This window comes from Eptesicus fuscus, chromosome 16, assembly GCF_027574615.1.
Source record: "Eptesicus fuscus isolate TK198812 chromosome 16, DD_ASM_mEF_20220401, whole genome shotgun sequence".
NCBI lineage: Eukaryota > Metazoa > Chordata > Mammalia > Chiroptera > Vespertilionidae > Eptesicus > Eptesicus fuscus.
The window spans coordinates 32,831,575-32,852,829 of record NC_072488.1 but is presented as its reverse complement, the minus strand read 5'-3'; the positions used below and the strand labels follow the sequence as shown (position 1 = coordinate 32,852,829).

Here is a 21,255-nt window from a genome sequence, read left to right as displayed (position 1 = left end):
TATATAATAAAAGCCTACCTAATATGCTAAGTGTCTGGTCCACTGGTCGGCCATTCAACCAATCAAAGCATAATATGCTAATGATATGCTAAGGCCACTTAACCGCTCACTATGATGTGCACTGACCACCAGGGGGCAGACACTCAAACTGGTAAGTTAGCTTGCTGCTGGGGTCCGGCTGATTGGGACTGAGCGAGATGGGCCGGACATGCCCTGGAGCCCTCCGGTGTCCCTCTTCGGCTGGCCAACCTCCCACATCTCTCCCTGGCCCCAATCGTGTACCATGGGGTCCCTTGGCCTGGCCTGCACCCTCTCGCAATCCAGGACCCCTTGGGAGTTTTGAGGAGCCAGTTTCGGCCGGATCCCACAGGCCCGGCCGAGGGACCCCACTGGTGCATGAATTCATGCACCGGGCCTCTAGTTTTGTTATATTAGTTTTATCTTATTGAAAGATTGACTCCTTTTGAATTAATATGGGTTAATTGTGAAAGGACGAAAATAATAATTACAGGTCATCTTTAAGGTCAATAAAAATAAAAATAGACAGTATTATAATTATTAATTAATTGCTCTAACTAGATTTTTTTAGTTGTATAGATTTGCCTGATTTTTATATTTTATGTGCCAATTTCCACTTTCTTCACTCCCTTAAAAAATAATGATGTGGTTTGCTAGATTTGCTAAACTTGACAGTAATCAGTGCTGAAGGAAGAGAGGAGTGTGTGAGGTTTTAGGTGACATTCTACTCAGTTCAGTATATCTCACCAGAGTAGATTTTAAGTTCTAGTTTACTCTTTCAAAATGAAATTCGTAGGAATAGTAAGGATATTGACTAATACTTCAATTCTTACACTTTTATGATGTAAATATAATTAATATTTTTTCACATTTACATAAACATGTATTTTATTTTAGTTTCAGTGAATGGAATATTCATTGTACAAGTGAAATTAATTGGAAATGTCATTTTGATCTAGAGAATGAAGCACTCTCCTGATCTAATAAGCTTTATGATGGAGTTGAAGATGGTCTTGGTAGGTATTTGTTTTCTAACTCTGTTACCATAAGTCTTGATTGCTTTTGTAATTCCTGTATCTTTTTTATCTTACTGTGAAAATCTTGGTTTCTAGTATTAACATAATTATTATTTTTGGTCTATTGGTCATTTAATTTCAAAGAAATAATCATTAATTCAAAACTGAAAATACTGAGTTCATCTCTGAGTCACAATATTCTCTTTAGTACATTTATTACTATAATTCTGAATAACATGAGATCCTATTTTTTAGCTTTCTAAAGAAATATGGACAGTATTGGTGATATTATTACACACTTATGATAGTGTATCTAAAAATGGAAGAATTATTAGTTTATTTGTTGGGATGTGTTATTAGTAATAGGGTTCCTATAATACAATCCTATCTCATAATAGACAAATATGCAAACTGACCATACCCCCGACACACCCACAAGCCACGCTCACAAGCCACGCCCACCATCCAATCAGAGCGAGTATGCAAATTAACCCAAACCAAGATGGCTACAGCCACAGAGAGCAAGGTTTCCTAGGTAACAGAGGAAGCCAAGCTTTCCGTCTGCCCTTGCCAGGCCTAAGCCTCACTCAAGCTACAAAGTTTCAATTATAGAAGGTAAACAAATTCAAACAAATGGCACCAGAATGGAGCTTGAGAGAGCAGGCCAGGGTTGCCGCTGGCAACAGGGGAAGCAAAGCTTTCTGCACACCCTGGCCGGGCCCACCCGCTTAAGGCAACAAAGTTTCAATTATAACCCCAACACAAATGGCTGCCGGCCTCGGAGGGAGCCCCAGGCTTGGCTCCGCTCCAGGCTACAAAGTTTCAATTGTAGAAGGTAAATAAATTCCAGATACCAGGGCCTCCGCTTGGGTTGCCAGGGGGCGTGGCAGGCCTGCAAACCACCACAGGGCCCTCGCTCAGGCCGCCTCACGCCCCAAGGGAACCCCCACCTGATCCGGGATGCCCTTCAGGGCACACCTGCTGGCCCCCACCCCTGTACCAGGCCTCTATCCTATCTAATAAAAGAGTAATATGCAGATTGATCATCACTGCAACACACAATATAGCTGCCCCCATGTGGTCAAAGATCCTGCCCCCATGTGGACACAAGATGGCCACCACAAAATGGCCAGCAGGAGAGGGCAGTTGGGAGGCACCCGGCCTACAAGGGAGGGCAGTTGAGAGGGACCAAGCCTGCAAGGGAGGGCAGTTGAGGTGATCAACCCTGCAGGAGAGGGCAGTTAGGGGTGACCAGGCCGGCAGAGGAGGGAAGTTGGGGGGCAAACAGGCTGGCAGCAGAGTGGTTAGAGGGTGATCAGGCTGGCAGGCAGAAGTGGTTAGGGGCAATCCGGAAGGCAGGCAGGCAAGCAGTTGGGAGCCAGCAGTCCTGGATTGTGAGAGGGATGTCTGACTGCCCATTTAGGGATCCGACTGCCCACCGGGATCAGGCCTAAACGGGCAGTCGGATATCCCTCAAGTGGTCCCATATTGGAGAGGGTACAGGCTGGGCTGAGGGACAACCCCCCCCCCGTGCACTAATTTCGTGCACCGGGCCTCTAGTCACTGATAAAAGTATTGATACCTCAATGAAATCAGTAGTTACTGAATTTGTTCTGGAAATTTTGTAAATCTTCCATGGAGTTTCCTAATAATAATTGGCATAAAAGAGCTGTTCTGCATGCATTTAATAAATGAACAATTACCCATATTTTAAAAAACTGTATGAGGTGTAGGTTATTTTATTCCTATTTTAGAGCCGAGTCATTAACTGCCTAAGACCTCAAAACTAGGAAATATTCAAGCTAGGATTTAAAACCTCTGAGTGTAAATCCTGTGTTCTTTCTACTACATACCTTTGTTTCCTTCTCCACAAAGAATGCTTTGCTTCTCTGCCTTTGCTTTTTTCCTGTTATGGTTCTACAATAGGAGTAACATGTCTGACCTAAGGTAGAAGGCAGAGTTTACAAATATCATAAATTTAGGATTAAAATACTGTTTTTATTATTATCCAAGTTTCTTTTTACTTTCAATATTTGAGGGTAGCAATAATTAAAATTTCTGAATAAAAATAGAAACTTCAAAGGAAATACTATATACATGTTATATGTATAAGTACAGGAACTGTACTGACATATTTTTTAAAGTGGATAATCTTAACAATCCTACCTAATAAAAGAGTAACATGCAAATTAACCACCACTCTGCTACACCCACCAGCCACGCCCACTAGCCAATCAGAGCGAGTATGCAAATAAACTCAACCAAGATGGCTACAGCCACAGAGAGCAGGAGGGAGGCTTGGGTTTCCCAGGCAATGGAGGAAGCCAAGCTTTCCACCTGCCCTTGCCGGCCTAAGCCTCCACTCAAGGCTACAAAGTTTCAATTATAGAAGGTAAAGAAACCCAAACAGAAATGGCGACAGCCACAGAGCTGGAAAGAGCTGGAGGCTAGGGTTGCCCCCGGCAATGGAGGAAGCCAAGCTTCTGCAGCCCTGGCCTGCCTTGGCCTACACTCAAGGCTACATAGTTTCAATTATAGAAGATACACAAACCCCAACAGAAATGGCTGCCGGCCACAGAGCGAGCAGGAGTCCTGGCTCCGCTCCAGGCTACAAAGTTTCAATTGTAGAAGGTAAGTAAATTCCAGATACCAGGGCCTCCACTTGGGTCGCCAGAGGGCGTGGCTGGCCTGCAAACCATCACAGGCCCCTCGCTCAGGCCACCCCACACCCCAAGGGAACCCCCACCCTAATCCGGGACACCCTTCAGGGCAAACCAGCCGGCCCCCACCCATGTACCAGGCCTCTATCCTATCTAATAAAAGAGTAATATGCAGATTGACCATCACTCCAACACACAATATAGCTGCCCCCATCTGGTCAAAGATCCTGCCCCCATGTGGACACAAGATGGCCACCACAAGATGGCCAGCAGGGGAGGGCAGTTGGGAGGCACCAGGCCTGCAAGGGAGGGCAGTTGGAGGCGATCAACCCTGCAAGGGAGGGCAGTTAGAGGTGACCAGGCCGGCAGAGGAGGGAAGTTGGGGGCAAACAGGCTGGCAGGTGAGCAGTTAGACATCAATCGGGCTGGCATGGGAGTGGTTAGGGGGTGATCAGGCTGGCAGGCAGAAGCGGTTAGGGGCAATCAGGAAGGCAGGCAGGCGAGCAGTTGGGAGCCAGGCCTAAATGGGCAGTCGGACATCCCTCGAGTGGTCCCAGATTGGAGAGGGTGCAGGCTGGGCTGAGGGACACCCCCTCGCCCCCGTGCATGAATTTCGTGCACTTGGGCCTCTATTACAAATATATTTTATGGACCATCAGGCTATCATCAGATATCATTAGGTAAAGTATAAGCACTAATAATTAAACATATACTTAAAGCATTAAAATTTATACCTTTTGTTAGGGTTACATTTACATAATTTTTTATGCTTATTTCCATATGGTTTTGGGTATTGTATCAGATTTCTTTTTAAATTTTACTTAGTTTTTAGATACCTTTTGATAATTCAGACCATATGAACATCTATGTAATTTGTAGATAACATTTATTTTTATTTTCCAAATAACATATTTGTCTAGGTTCGCACCTTTGCAGTAATCCTAATTTTTAACCTCAGCAATTCTAGTGATGTTTGTATTGCTTCTAAAACATAATTTTAGTTTTGTTTGGAGGAACATAAGCCATCTTCAACATACCTTAGGTGAGCCTAGTAGAAAAAGCAATTGTGATCTAACCAGATGGCAAAACACTTGAACTTGCCCAGTCTGGGAGTTATACAGAATGAAGAAAGAAATTAGCAGGTAAGTATTTATTGTGATAATGAAGGGTCTTTGTTTATAAGGTAATTCATAATGGTGTATTAATGTGTCAGTCTAGGTAATATACTTAGAGTTCAGGCTCTTCTTTAAAGGTACATGTTACTTTCTATCAAACATGTCCCCGGAGTGGTAAGATAGTAATGAAGCCTTGGAAATGAGTATTCTTTAAAAAAGTTTTTTATCTTTGATAAGCGTAATAGAGGAGAATATTAAAGTTAAGGTTGACAGTTTAATAATTGACTTTTTTTAATCCATTCTATTTTTTTAATTGATTTAAGAAAGGAGAGGGAGAGATAGAAACATCAATGATGAGAGAGAATCATTCATCGGCTTCCTCCTGTATGCCCCACACTGTGGATTGAGCCTGATGCCCAGGCATGTGCCCTGACCAGGAATTGAACCGTGACCTCCTGGTTCATGGGTTGACGATCAACCACTGAGCCACACTAACCAAATCATTGACATTTTTATATGATCTTCAGTGCAGTCCTTTAACTTTTTCATGTTTTCTTTTTTTCTTTATGAGAAGTGGAAAGATTGAGCTGGATTTCCTATAAAAATAATGGACACTTTAGTTAGGTGCAGAGAAGATTATGAAATTGTTTTGTGTAATCAGGTACTAACAAATCATTGTCTGGCATTCCACAGCTGATCCAAGTTTTTTCTTTTAAATAGGAAGTTGCTTTAAAGAATAAACAAGAAATACATTCACTGCCTCCTCCTCCCCAGTTCTACTCAAGCCTTATTGAAGAAATAGGAATTCTTGGTTGGGATAAGTATGTCTATTTTAAAATATGTTTTAGAAATGTTTTTATTTTACACATTCAACTTAATTTTTTTTCAGTTTTAGCAATCTGTTTTATACCTGTTTTTAGTCAAAGTATTTCATTGTAATTAGAGTGTCTAATCCTTATTGTGGTTATGAATTAAAGGGATGTTATCATGAAAAAATGACCTACGAGGTAAAATACTAAATTTGTGAAAAAATTACATATTTTCACTGAACATATTTTTTAAACTTTAATTGGCATATAATTAATAAATACAATTTTAATATATTTAAAATGTACATTGTGATGATTTGATATACATACGCATTGTGAAAATATACCCACAGTTGTGTTAATTAACATATCCATCACCTCACATATTTCCTTTTTTAATTTTTATTTTGTTTACATTTTTGTGGTCAGTTTTCTTGTTGCTATTATAGAGGAGAGAATTTTTAGAACTTCTGAATACCATTTTGTTGATGTCTCCAAATCTATTTAGGCTTGTATCTACCACCAATGTCTTCTATTGTCTCACCTTGCCCAAATCCGTATTCTCATGCTCTGTTCCAGAATTGGTAAATAGGCAAAGGGAAAAATGACTGCAAAATTTTTATTTACCTCTCTTCTACTTCCCCTTTTAAGAACTTGGTCCTTCAAGTCCTGGTTGCCTTAGCAGTTCTTTGATGCATTCATACTTTTTTTCCTTTTCTCTTTATCTGGTTACTCTAGTTGTTCTCAGTGGAAGTTTTGGTCTGTAGCAAGCTTCTCCATCTTAGCCAGACATAGATGTTACCTATAATTTTAAGTGTATTATTATGGTGATATTGAGGTTAATGTTAATTTATGAGATTAGGCTTTATTTGATAAGGTGTTATTCCTGAATAGGATTTAGGATGGATGGAACCTTTATAATAAAACTAGAGGCCCAGTACACGAAATTCATACATTTGGGGTGGGGGTCCCCTCAACCCGGCCTGTGCCCTCTTGCAATCTGGGAGCCCTCGGGGGATGTGTGAGTGGCGGCAATTGTACATCCTTAGACACTGTCACTGCTGTGCTCGCCAGCCATGAGCCCGGCTTGTGGCTGAGCGGTGCTCTCCCTGTGGGAGTGCACTGATCACCAGGGGGCAGCTCCTGCATTGAGCGTCTGCCCCTGGTGGTCAGTGCGTGTCATAGCAACTGGTCGTTCTGCCGTTCGGTCGATTTGCATATTAACCTTTTATTATATAGGAGGATTGCATATTAGCCTTTTATTATATAGGATATAGCATACCAATGGAAGGAAGAAAAGAGAAAACAAGTAATGAATTAAGATGAGCTAATAGCAATTCTGCTAAGGTTATGAAGGTGTGTTTCAAGGCATTGATGACATGGACCCTGCCATTTTTTGGATGTAAGGTGACAGAATAGAGAAAATTTACTTTGACTTATTTTCAGGTGCTTAATATTAAGACCTTAGTTTTTAACCTTTTGCACTGGGATGTCGAGTGTGACTAGACACGGGTAGCATCGGTAGCTAAATTATTGAATGTATCATTAATTTGAAATTTAAAAAAATCCAAATAAATAAGTTTGTATGAAAAGAAACTCCAGTTTTTTATTCTACTGCCGCGCTTTGTAAAATCTGGGGTATTTAAAAAATTAAATCCCGAGTAGAATAAAGGAATCGAGAAAAAAGCAAGCGAGTGCAAAGGGTTAAAATAGTTAAGAATGTATGAAGGGAGTGGAAAGGGAAGAGGTAATGGTTCTAGTTTTATTTTGTTAAATTGATAAAGTGATTTTGAAACAGTTTTCTATGTGAATGTGACATATTTCAGAGAACTCCAGTAAAAATTAATTGAAGCACTGATAATTTAAATATAAAATTTTTGAATAATTCATTTCTCTCCAACTAACTGTTATTTGTGAATGCCTATAATTGAGGGCAGTGAGGATACATAGGCAAGACTTAAGATTGTTCATAGAACTTACATCTAGTAGAAGAGTCAGAATTTAAGTAGATAATCACAGTAGTACTTAATTCTAACTGATAAGAACTATAAATATAATTATAGGATTTCTTGAGAGCCATTAGTAACAAAGTTATAAAGAGAAGTAGTGCAAGTATATAAAGTACTTTATGGAATATATGGTTTTAGAGATGAAAGGAAAGTATTGACTTTTGCTTTGTATTATACATATTGTGATGTGACAGAAAAAGGGATAGATCTCTAACTTAGATTATAGGTGAAAAGCAAAAATAAGGATATGAATGCCTCTACCATAACCTTCATCACAATATAAATGTTGGTCTCCACCTTAGACTAAGGTCATTGCACACAGGAACTTTCATTTATGAAGTTGCTGTTATATGCCACTGACTGTGCTAGCTACTTTATATAATTCTTATTTAATTCTCAGTATAAGTTTCAAGATATATATTTATATTCCCAACTTTGTATATATAAATTGAGTGTATACAGCCAAGGCTGGTTGCATGTCAGTGCTCAGGCTTTGTGTATGTGAATGATGCTCCCTGGAGTTGTGCTGTGGGTCAGCTCTGATATACAGCCTTCAATAAAGTTCCCTCAAGTACCTTCAGTATGTAACTATGGATAAAATTGGCCATATGCAAAATTAATGCAACCTGAGAGACAGTTTCTTGGCTTAGATTTGAGAAAGGTGATAGTTTAATTATGGTGACTAGGATGCATGATTGAATTAGGTATATAGCTGTTACCTAATCATTTGTTTCATAGCTTTACAAATAAAGACTGTTAACAGAAGAGAATATTTCTTTCTGGGTTGTGAGAGGCCAAAGAATAAGATTTGTCAATATTTATCCAACACTGGTAAAGTAAGAAAATCTCCCATCAGTTTTATTTTTGCATCTTAATTCTTAAATCAGGTATACTTGGCACACTGATAATACTGGGTTTCAGGACACTCAGAACTAAAACTGAGACCTGAATTGTACTGTCGCCAAACTAGAATTGCTACATTTTGAGGCCCTGCCTCAGCAACTAGCTAGCTTTTTCATTTAAAATACTAGAAGCCTATAAGGGCATGTGACAGGGGTTAGGGGAGGCTGGGGGAAGGTCTATGGGGGGGAAAAAGGAGATATATGTACTACTATATGTAATACTTTAAACAATAACATTAAATTTAAAAATAAAAGCAGTGGTATAAGTGGCAAAAAAATAAAATAAAATACTAAAAGCCTGGTGTATGGATTCATGCACTGATGGGGTCCCTCAGCTTAGCCTGTGGGGATCAGGCTGAAACCGGCTCTCCGACATCCCCTGAGGGGTCCTGGATTGCGAGAGGGAGGTTCTCGGGTGATGCACCCCGGAATCGGGCTCCCTCCTCTCTGGTTCCAGGTACATCGCCTGAGAACCACAGCTGCCAAGTCACCACAGCTAGGCTGCTCCTGTGTTGAGTGACTGCCCCCTGGTGGTAAGTGTGTGTCATAGCTACTGGTTGGAGCGTCTGCCCCCCTGGTAGTCATTGCACATCATAGCTACCAGTCGAATGGTAGGATGGTCACTTAGGCTTTTATATACAGTATATAGATCTTTTAAAAATGATACACATAATGATTTGTATGACAAACTAGTTTAAGTGTATTATGAGAATCTCAATGATTGCTAGGCCATGTCAATATATCCATATTTCCTTTGCATTCTTAACAATAATCTTATAGATTTGTTAGTGTAATAATAAAATCTGATAATAAAAGAAACATCTTTTTAAGTTAATGAAGACCTTGCTGTGTTTTTAAATTACATACTTGACATATCTAATTAACTCTATAGGATCAGGCATTATAAAAAATTAAGTTAGAAATGATACAGAATTAGTAGCTATCTTAAGTTTGATTGCTGTTGTTATAATTTCTATACATGTTTAAACTTCTTAAAAAGCACACTAAAAACAGCAAGTTGTTCAAAGGGTAAAGATGAAGATGATATGACAGCTGGGTGTTATGCTGATTCACAAGGGTGAGGGATGCAAAAAGATGTCTTGATGGGCTTCTGTTAACTTCTGCTTGTGTTGTTTTGTAGAGTAGCTCATATAAAACAATGGGAATTAAACAGAGTCCTTGGTGTTTAGCAGGATTGTCTGTTTGGTACTATGAATGTCCTGGAGTTACAGGTGGGCTGATCTACATCTCACTTTACCTAGGATAGTTCTATTAATGAATGCCTTTTATCCTGACCCCTGTCAGTCTCAGAAGTGTCCCAGTTTGGAAGAAATTCATAGTCACCTTATTTATAGCCTATCTTATGGTTGTTTTAATAATCACATGGCCCCAGATAATTCAGAGATTAAATGGGGAAGTGATATGATGGTTTTATCATTTTTATAGCATATTATTTATCAGAGTGAGTAGAATTCAGGTATTTGGCCTTTCAGATTTGTCTTGGGAAAGAGCTGAGTTTTACCTAATTTGTTGTACCACTGAAGGATTGTTAACATATCTCAACATATATTAAGTTAGGTTTTTAATTAAGCCTATTATTTTAGTAATGGATTTGATCCAGTGATGATGATATGTTCTATAATTCTCAATGAATTTCAAAGAACTATATAACATATTGGAGTAAATGGAATACTTGTTTACACTAAATTAATTTCAATAAGTGGACAAGGACTTTAATTCTGACTTATCAGCTGTGTGACCTCGGTCATGTAATGTAACCTCCCTGAGAGCTACATTTCCTTCATTTTTCGATCGAAACTAATAATGAATGTTGAAAAGAAACATGTTATGTGACTCAGTTAATCCCTGTCTAAAGTTTCTATAAAGTTGTTGAGACACTAGTTCACTCAAAAATGTCAGACTGTATATGAGTTTTACAGAGATTTAATTAGTGTTACGATTTAATTATAACCAGTAATAACTTTTGTTATATAATGCAAAAGAACATAGACGTTAACAAATTACCTTTATAAGAATGTTTTTCCTCATTCATATCCAAATCATTGAATAACTGCAAATTATCTAATAGTGAAAAATTTTGTTTTTCTAAATTGGTTATGTGTTGATAGTATCTAATTTAAACAGAATGTGCATTCAGTTGTTCACAACACACATGTGAAGCATAAACATGAACTGGTCTGAATAGCTTTTCCATGTTCATTTAATACATAGAGCATTGGCACATATATAGAAGTGTAATACTTTTATATTCCTTATAAAAAGCAATAAACTTACATGAAAAGCAGCAGTGTGAGAGTTTTAAGAAAGGTGAAGTCCTTTTGAGTTACAAATAATTTAAAAAGGTTTGTAGAGGAGGTGGGTTTTGGGATAAGCTTGGAAGGAATATAGAAAGACTTAAAAGGGAGGGGTTGGTGGAGGCAAGGCTGTAATGATGGAAATGTACAATTCATTTTTGAACTTTTGAGTAAATCATTTGCTCACATAAGAGAATTAATATAAGGGCCAGACTGAAGGGTCTTAATGCTAGACTAAGGATTCTTTATATGCAGTTGATGGAGACGCATTGAGTATTTTTGAGCAAGGAGTTACTTAGGTAAATTAATGTAGTCATGGAAGGCAGGATAGGTTGGTGTACAGAAGTGACAGGAAGTAAAGACACCAATTAGGGAGGTTGCTTTTTGAAATGTAGGTTTGAAGTATTAATGCTTAAAACTTGTGAGTAGTGGTAAAAATAGAAACTTTGATGCTTTATTAAAACCATGAAGGTCTCCAGTCTACTTTTTGATGTTATTATTATGTAAATATACCTAGATATTTAAATAAAAGAAAAACTATATAACTTAGGCTGTTGGTCAAAATAGGTACACTATTTCAAGAGATAAAGCACATTCCTTCTGCTGCTCTCTACTGATAACATTCAGCTACTAACAAGAACAACAAAAATCTCCCTGAGCTGAAGTATCCTTTTTAAGTGTTATAAAACTTAACTGCCAAGTTTAGTGCCATTTTACTTATTGCAAGCATACTTAGAAAGAAATGCAGCAAGTGATAAATACAAAGTAAAGTGCCAAAGGTATATTTTATTTCTTTAGATTTTATATATATATTTTATATTTTTAGTCAATTTTGAATGTGCCTAGCAAAGTAATAATACCCAAACTCCTTATTTTAAATGTGATTTCACAACTTTAAAAAATATTGAGCATTCCAATGATGAAAGTTTTTAAAATTTATTATTTAAGTGAATTATTTACCTTATTTAAATGAGTAAATATTATTCCATGTTGTTTAAATCAAGATACTCACCAAAACAATAAAGTAGATCATTTAAAATAGACTTTTTTAAGAATGATTTTTTAAATTACGTGTAAGAGCTTATCACTGTTCTCCCCTCTATAATATCTTTTTTTTATAGACCAAACACTAAGATATTCTTTCCTATTGTGAATGGATAGAAATACGTTATTTTAGTTAGGGTACAAGTTAAACTGGAGAACCCCAAATCCTCAATGTTTCAAACAAGATAGAATTTTATTAATCTCTCATTAACAGCTCAGACGTAGGCAGATGGTCAAGAGTGAGTACAGGTGGCGCTGTCCCACAAGGTCATCCAAGAACCCAGGTTTCTTTCATTTGTTTCTCAACTATCTACTGTTGCTTAATTGTTCATTATAGTAGCTACTAGCCACATGTGGCTATTGGCATTTATATTTAAACTACATTAAAATTTCAGTGTCTATAATAGCTATATTTTAAGTTCTCCATAGCCACATGTCACGAGTAGCTGTTGTTTTGGACAGTGCAGATGTAGAATACCTCCATTATTGCTGATTGTTTCCGTGGTCAGAGTGGCACTAAGAGAGTTGTTCTTGTCTGCATGGTCTTTGCTGGCTTATATTGCTCAGATCTAGTCTAAAGGAAGGGAGAGTGAGAGGGGCACTGGAGAGGGTTAGGCAACATTTTGTTAATAAAAATAATTCAAAAGATGCACATATCAATCACTTTTATTATCAGTCTAAAATTTAGTGATAGGCTGATACCCAAGGGCAGCTGGGAAGGATTGCTAGCTAAATGGAGTGTGCCCTGCTAAATCTTGGTGTAGTTAGGGGTGCAATAGAGGCAGGGATTCTATTACCAAAAGAAGAAAATGAGAAGAAATACTGGAGGTCATGTAGCAGTGTAGGTCACATGTACTCAAGGTGTTAATAATCATGAGATTTCTCCCTGTTCCTGAAACAAAGTAGAAAGAAATCGACATGGGTAAAATGTTTAATTTCAAATGACTAGGCTGAGAGTAACCTAAAGTTATAAATGTTTTTACTGTTTTATTAGACTTCTTAAAGTTTAACAAAATTAATCTTACCATTTTGACTGCACAACCATATTTTGAGCATGACATTTTTATCTAATGTTTTATCTCTGTGTCTTCAACTTTATGGAAAGATGATAATCTTTTGTTTGTGTGACTGGAAACAAAAGACTAGAACTTTTATTTCTGTCTTAAGAACATCTGGATGAGGAGCAGCAATGTGAAATACAAAAAGGACTAGTTGTTGATATAGTTGTTTCTTTTTTCTCCTCACCCTTCTTACTCTCTTTTTGGATATATTCATCATGGTTATAAACGATATAAGGCTTATAAAGAAAAGCAGCAGCCCTTTTCCCACACTTTTTTTTTTTTTAACTCCAGTCTTATTCTCTGAGGCAAATACTCTGAAATATTCATGCTTGCAACTTCCATATTTTTCAATGATATGCCTATATTCAAAATTGCTTGATTTATTAGTTTTAGGAATTATATAGTGATAACTATAATTAAAGAGGATTTAGTTCCTATACCACCATCTCTCTCCTTTCTTTACTTTTATTTTTCAATTAGATTTAATATTCCTTAAACTTTTTTCATATCCATTTAATTAATGATATGTATCTTTTACTCTCAAATTAGCAATTACAAGTTTTAGTGGTCCCAATCTCTCCTCATTTCTTTCCCCATTCTACTTGTCAATTTTTGTCACATCTTGCAGTGGTTAAATATATTTACATTCATTTCTGTAGCTATAATTCTTTTAGCTTTGTCTATTGCTGGATTTAAAAAATTGTAATTAGTAAGCAGTTTGATTTTTTTATGACTTGTAAATATTTTTCATTGAAAAGTTAATGGTAGAACAATTACAATTTTAACATAGCTTCATTGTTTATAATTTAGATTAAAATTTTCCCTTCCCTTTTTTTATTAAACATCCCCTTTATTTCTCCTCATATATATCATACCCTCTATTCTATAGACTTTCTTCCTTTCCTTTCTTTACCAGCTATCTTGCTCCCTGGATCTTATTTTTCTGTTTTTGTTTGTTTATTTGTTTTGTTTTGTTTTGTTTTTAATGTGTTTGTCACCCAGTGTTCCTCAAACCACTTTTTATTTTTATAAAATTTGTTGAAAATTTGCTTTAGTTGATGCTATTTCCTTCTTATTCTTCTTGTAACTATGGGTTTATCTACATTTAAAAAAATTATTTTTTAGTGAGTAAAGAGAGGATATAAATAAATGCATGTGCTATATCAGCATCTTGAATCTGAAGTGTTGATGTTTTCAGAGTTATGTGCCCATATATCTGAACTTAGAGTTATATTGATAAAATGTGTGATAAAGTCTCATATTCTATATTTTTTGGGGTAGGGGAATTTGAGATGCTTACAGATATAGCTGAAAGAAATTAGTGATTAAACATTTATGTATAATATCATTGACATTTTTGTGTAAGTAAACATTTTTTCTGGAATAATTTTTTCTAAGACCCTAGACTTTTTATAGATTATGATAAACATTCTTCTGCTGATAAAGACTATCTTATCTTTTAGTTTGTTGTTGAAGATATGTGCCTTTTTCAGATTTAAATCTATTTTTTATTACAAATAATGTTCCACAACGTTATTGCCCAGCATTTTTGAAATTGACCCACTTTCACTATTATACCAGGCCAGTGACTAAGCAGCATACAGTGATGTTAAAAAAATGTTTCCTGGGTTAGAAGGCTAATGTTAGTGCTGAACTCTAATGGGTCTTACCGTCAGTCTGGGTGATAAGTTGTGCAATACTCTTAGGCTACTTTTTATCTTTACAAGAGAATAGTATTGTAAAAATGTCAAAAAATATCCACAAGCCCAGTTCACTAGTAAATATACTACTAAATTTGAACATTTTTGGCAGTAGCTTATGCTACTCAAGGGACCATAGTTTTACAGAATGATATATTTCAAAGGGTATTGGTTTCCGTTGCAGAAAATTCATGCATTTAGAGCAACTTAAAGCCAAAACAACTATGCTTGTGCTATATGTTTAAAATATTAGTCATCTTGAATGCATGCCCAGGTTAAGTGTCAGAAGCTATATATCGCAGAAAAAGAAAATTTATTGTTAGGAGATCAGGCTATACCTGTGCTCATGCAGCATTTTCCTTAGAGGATCAATTTGAGTATGAACTAATATCGGCCAGATTTTTGTATAGTAACATTATTGATAATAAAGGAAAAGTTCATCATGGAGAAAACAAATAAAGGAAGCATAAGAGTCTCATACTGTATAAAACTACAGAAATGGATCAAAGACTTTGACAGGAAGTTTAATGTGTACATAAGTAGAAGCTGACAGGAACATGCTGTGTGTGCCAGAGGTTCCAGTGATGGAAAACCGAAACATAGTGCTCACTGACCACAGCATGAGCCTTGACACACATTGTAAATAATCCAGAGATCTATGACTACATTAAGCACTAGGCTGGTGTATTAATGGCAGTAAATCTATATAGCAGCATAAAGGGCTGGCATGCAGAAATCCCTCTGATTAATTTTGCAATGGATTAATAGGAATATAGCAAATATTTTCATTTCGAATCCTACCATTCTCCCCCCCCTCCCCCCAGTCCTGTCCTCCCCAGTATGATCAGTTTTATTCTCTTTTTCTCACCAGACTTGTATATGTGGATTCTTGCTTCAGTACCATCAAGTTAAAAGCTGAAGATGCTTCTGGTAGAGAGCATCTAATCACTCTCAAGTTGAAGGCAAAGGTATGTGCTTCATTAAACTGTTGTGGTCAGGAAATGCTTCGTGAAATGACCTCTATTAATGTTTTCAATCTAATGAAGTGCCAGCTGCTTCTAAAAAATGTACATATGGTACTTTAAAAAATTATTTTGGAAAGCCTCAAAGAAAATTCAGCAGGTTTCCAAAAGCCTAGATATAATTTCATGTCATTATTTTAGTTCAAATTTGACCAAAATATAGACTTCATAAAAAAGAAATATTGCAATAAGATTCAGCAGCTTTAAAGTACCAAAATGTTATTTTTGTAACATCCAATACAGAAAAGAGTTGGAAGTTTCCATTATCCTAAGTAAAGTTCTACTGAAGGTCTTTTGTCTTCAACTTGACTATGAATTACCTTTGTAGTTCTTATTTCTGACCCACTCCCAACCACCATACACAGACATACACATACGCGTACTTTTTATTGTATGTTTGTTTTGGCTGAATTTTTTTTTTTTTTACTTCTGTTATTTTAAGAATTTGCCAAGGTTATGCCTCTCTTTACAGGGCCTTTATACGCTAGTGATCTATAACTATTCATTAATTTATTGGCACAAAATATACCTGTTTCATCTTTATTTTTTAGTTCTAGTTTGTGAATTTTGAGAAATAAGTAGAATAAGCAAGTTCAGCATATTAATCATTTATTTAGTAATCACTAGGGAAACATAAGAATTTGAGAAAACCAGGACATCTTTTTTTTATTGTTCCCAGGAGTCATCAATCAACTCTATTTCAGAAGATTGCAGTGATGAAAAGATCAATTGTGTTTGTCCTTTTTAAAAATGTGCCTGGCATTTAAGCTTTCCATGAGAGAGAATTAATATATAAAGCTGTACTGGGTGACACAGAAAAGTTGATATCTTATAGTGCCTCTATATCAGACAAGTTGAGAAATTACTCATTCCCTCTCTTTTCTCACATACAGAATGTTTAGGCATATATAATTTTAAAACTCGTGTGATAAGTGCTAAAAAATATGAGTTGGCTAGAAATCTTATTTGTAAAATAAGTTACATGGATATTTTAGTTAAAATAAATATAAATTATTTTCTCTTTTAATTTTTAAAGCTTTGCTTTTTTTAAAACCTAGGAGAAAACTGTCTTTATCCTTCCAAAGGTCACACATACTGCCAGTGGCAAGGGTTCTGTCATTTCCCTCAAAGCTTTATTTGTTTCTGTTTCTTTTTTTTTAAGAGCCTACTTTTTGCAAGCATTTCTACTTACTGAAGGGATATTGCTTTAAGTCTGCACTACCTATACCTATACCTACAAAGATGTTATTATTAATTCTAGTTAATGATGTTATTGGTAGTATTGAGAGCGAGGATGTAGCTATTAGTCTTTTCCCTTTTTCTTATGTCTTCACAAGGTAGGTAAGGTGACACTTTTAATATTTCTATGGAGAATCTTTTCAACTGTCAATTTTTGCAGTATCAATAGCTGTGAAACACTATCATGGATGCCCTGGCAAAAGAGAAGAGAAAGCTTTATTTGAGTTGGGAAAGAATTAGGAAGAAAAACAAATGTGTTTTCTTTTTTCTTTTTGAAAAGACAGTGGAACTGAATGAATCTTATGTTGGTATGATTTACTAGAGTCTTTAATTGTCCACTTAGTTCCATTTTCATAGAAACAGACCTAAATTCTCTTTTAGATGTGGTCATTTCTTTTCTAGGAATATTTGGTCAGTTAAAAATAGCGATTAGCTGAAACTGTATTAAAAGCACAAAGACACATCAATAAAAATAAATAAAATGGTACATTTATGTGTCAGGAAAAAAAAAGGCACATAATGCAAAATCTTAATCCAGACTAAATTTTTTAAAGGGTCAAGTTGATTTTTTTTTTTTAACAAACCTTAAAAAAGGCTTATTTTGTGAACATACAAAACTTTTTTTATATATATTGTAAAGAAATTCATTAGTTGAAGTATTTTTATTCTGGTATACATACTTCCAATTCTGCTCCTTCCCTTAATATCTCCAAAAACCCACAAAGAAAATAGTACCAATTTGACTAGATGCTTCCTATTAAAAATAAATATATAAGCAAAAAAGAACTATGGTAAGGGAAATAGTTAAATTTTTTTTGTTTTTATAAGTGTATGTTTACGCATTACTTAATACTTATAGTATATCCTGAACTGTGGGATATAATTACTATCTTTCCTTGAGAAAAATAAGTAGCTTAGTGCTTCTTCAGCTTTGGCCTAGATCAGAATTATTTGAAAAAACAAATCACAGATGTGTATCAGAGGCTGGGCATTCTCTCTCCGATGGCCATTTTTATAAATCTGCAATTTGTATGTATTTACTTGGGGAGCCTCTTAGATGGTCCAATAATAGAACAGTTTGGGTTAAAATTTTTCTTAGAACTATATTAGAATTTAAATATATTGGATGTGACAAAAATATGCACTTTTATAATTTTAGAATTATTTTATATTTATTGATTTGACTGAATCGTTTGAATTGAGGTTTTTATACTATATTTTAATTTAAAATAATTGCTATACTTATTTTTCAATTAATATTCCTTTATGTGGAGTTTTTATTGTCAATTATATTTCTAAAATGAGAAATTTAGAAGTCTTTGGTGATTTTATATATACCTATCCTACTTACTGAAAACTCTGAATTTTAATAGTTATTTTATATTTTTAGTTATCTGTGTTGTAGTTAGTACTATAATACAAATGATTCTGAATATGAATATCTAGGATACTACTTCATAATTCATGTTAAATTGCCCACAAGTATATAAATTTGTGCTTTTTAGGTTCTGTGCAATTTTGGAAAATTTATTATATAAATAAAGTTGATCTTAAATGGGAATATAATTAACACACACAATATATGCATTTAATTTATAATAGATATACAGAAAGTCACCTACAAATAAATCAGTCTAATTTATGTTTAGATGTTTGAATAATTGTACATAAAATGTATTTTAAAGATACTATCCCAGAAACTATCCCACACTTATGTATGTGAGATCATGTTATATTTAGCATAGCCTGCTTTTTTGTTCAATTGCTAGATTTCTATGTCAGTGTACATATATAACATTTATTCTACTGAGTCCTACTTAAATATAAGATCACATTCTCTTTTAGCATAATGAGTTATAAGTATTTAATTACTTCCAAAGTCATAGGTGCTTTACTTGGTTTATCTACTCTAAATACAATAAATATTTCATTAACTTCATACTCTTACTCAGATTGATGATTTAAGTTAGAGAGTTGATATTGTTCATTGTCAGCATCAGTGGGAGATAAATAGCAGTAAGCCAAAGCAAACTAAATATTCCATTTTTGACCCATGGAGGTTTCAAATGTGCATTATTAGTTTTACAGATTGTTAACATTTTAGAGGAAAAAGAAATTTTATAACCATTTTAGTTGACTTTCATCATTTTTACTTAAAAACAGAAGTTTACTGACTTGTCCAAGATCACACAAATTAATTAGCAGAACTAATGAAAGCTGAAGTCTGCCTGCATTTACTTTGATATAATCACATGCCTAATAAAAATGGCATACAAATTGTTTTTCCAGTGATTACAGCAGTTATACTCTAAATACATCACCTGCTACGTAATTGTCTGAAATAGAGCTCCCTCTTTAATTTCGGCCTGACCTTTCTTAAATTTCCCCCCAAATTAGAACATAGTTATATTTTTATATGGTTTCCTGTATTTTTGTCTTCATGTTATCAGTTCTGCATAACCAGATACTATTAGTCAGAGTTTACAATAAGTTTTCTTTCCAGTCAACAGATCATTATAACTAAATGTTGATTCACTTCAGAGCATTGACTTCAATGGTATTTTGTAAATACTATAGTGATAATTTTGTCCCTTTTTGCTTTATTCAGCAAAGTAGTGAAAAATAAACTGCAAAAGTGAATCTAAAACTTTTTTTTTTTAAAGTCTGTCAGATGAGAGAAAGTTTTCCTAAAACTAATTTTATTTTAGTAAATTTAGCTTTTTAATGGAAAGAAATGAGTATTTTTAAAATTACATGTGACTTTGAAAAATCCAGAATTGCATTTTAGAGACATCATGTAGTACAATTCTCTAATAACAAAATTGATTTTAAGAATAACTACATTTTGTCTTTAACTTAGAAACCTGATTTCTCATAATGACTTTCACTTTTTGTAGAAAACTGTTGAAGAATTGATTTTCTGTTTATCAACCATGAAAATGTTTTTTTGGCTTAAAACTATTACTTTTGTTTTTCCTTAATAAAGAAGGCATTTTATTCTTTTTAAAAATCTTCTTACTAAAAGTAATTGCTTAATTGTGGAAAGTACATTTTATTTTATAATTAAGAATTGTTTGTATTTCTGTGCATTTCTTGATTCTGATACTGCCTCTTCAAATAGTAGCTGGCTATTTGAGATTAAATTTTACACTGAAAGGAAACTAATATCAATTAGTTTGTCCTCTTATTTTAAAGTTAAGAAACTGAGGTACAGTGTGGTTTCCCCTGCAATCACATTAGCAGCTCACCTAACACTGACTTCATTCATTCTTCCTTGATCAAAATTGATTGTGTTGTTATCCCCAAATCATCAAACTTTGTACCTTTTGAACATAATTTAACTGCTAATCAGTTCTTGACATCTCTAACAGTAAGATCAAAATATTTATATATAATACATTTGCATTTATAATACTATTCCTAATCAGTTTTTCTAAAATACCTCATGTGAAATTGTCACACAGAAGTAAAATTAACCTTTTTTTTTGCTTTTTCATAGTACCCTGCGGAATCACCAGATTGTTTTGTGGATTTTCCTGTTTCATTTTCTGTTTCTTGGACTCCACAGGTACATTCTTAAAAATTTATTCTAAGTAGTTAAAAAAGCATATTCTATTTATTTATATGTGGCCATTATAGGTTATAAAGTTATTTTCTTTTAGTTTTCTGTAAGCATTTGTTTATAAACAGGACTTCTAGAGTGTATCTTTTATATTTCCTAGTAGTTTATGTTCATTTTCTCTCTGTCTGCACACACACACACACACACACACACACACACGCACACACGCACACATACACGTAAATACACCATTCAGCCTTTAGATCTTTATGCTTCAGTTTAGATAAACATGAAGAAGCTCTGTTGACAGAAATTTTGCTTTAAATTTAAATTCTAAAGCACTGTTTATAAAACAGTGAGCAGTAAGTAGAAAATTGGGTGACATTTTTCAGACTGTTAAATCTTTTAACATTGCTGACAAAATATCAGAGAATCTTCAAAAGAGAATGAGTTATGATTAAAAATATAAGCCTTTCCCTTTCAACTCTTTTTTTATTGTTTTTAAGTGTTTCTCCTGCATTCATCCTTGGACCTAGACAATTTTCTTTTTGTATGTGTTTCTAAACATTCATACTTTGAATGAAGAATATTGGAGATTCTTTCTCCTGTTCCTGTCAATTGAATTTCTCAATACATTGATGATATCTAATAAGATAATGTGTTTAGAAGTGCATTGTAAACTGTAACATTATATAGTTACTAGAGGCCTGGTGCATGAAAACTCATGCATTGGATGAGGGGTCCCTCAGCCGGGCCTGCCCCCTCTTAACAGTCCAGGAGCCC

The 21,255-nt window shown here is 34.9% G+C and overlaps 1 protein-coding gene across 5 annotated transcripts in view; it reads left to right on the top strand.

Annotated features, from left to right (window-relative positions):
• The window catches only part of FANCL (FA complementation group L), a 61,835-nt gene that overhangs the window by 12,985 nt on the left and 27,595 nt on the right, over window positions 1-21,255 (top strand). For all 5 annotated transcript variants that reach the window (XM_008162107.3, XM_028139883.2, XM_054728564.1 and 2 more), the window contains 4 exons: window positions 978-1,034; window positions 5,530-5,630; window positions 15,521-15,617; window positions 20,410-20,478. In XM_008162107.3, coding sequence (XP_008160329.1) covers window positions 978-1,034; window positions 5,530-5,630; window positions 15,521-15,617; window positions 20,410-20,478 — 324 coding nt within the window. The remainder of the gene's footprint in view (window positions 1-977; window positions 1,035-5,529; window positions 5,631-15,520; window positions 15,618-20,409; window positions 20,479-21,255) is intronic.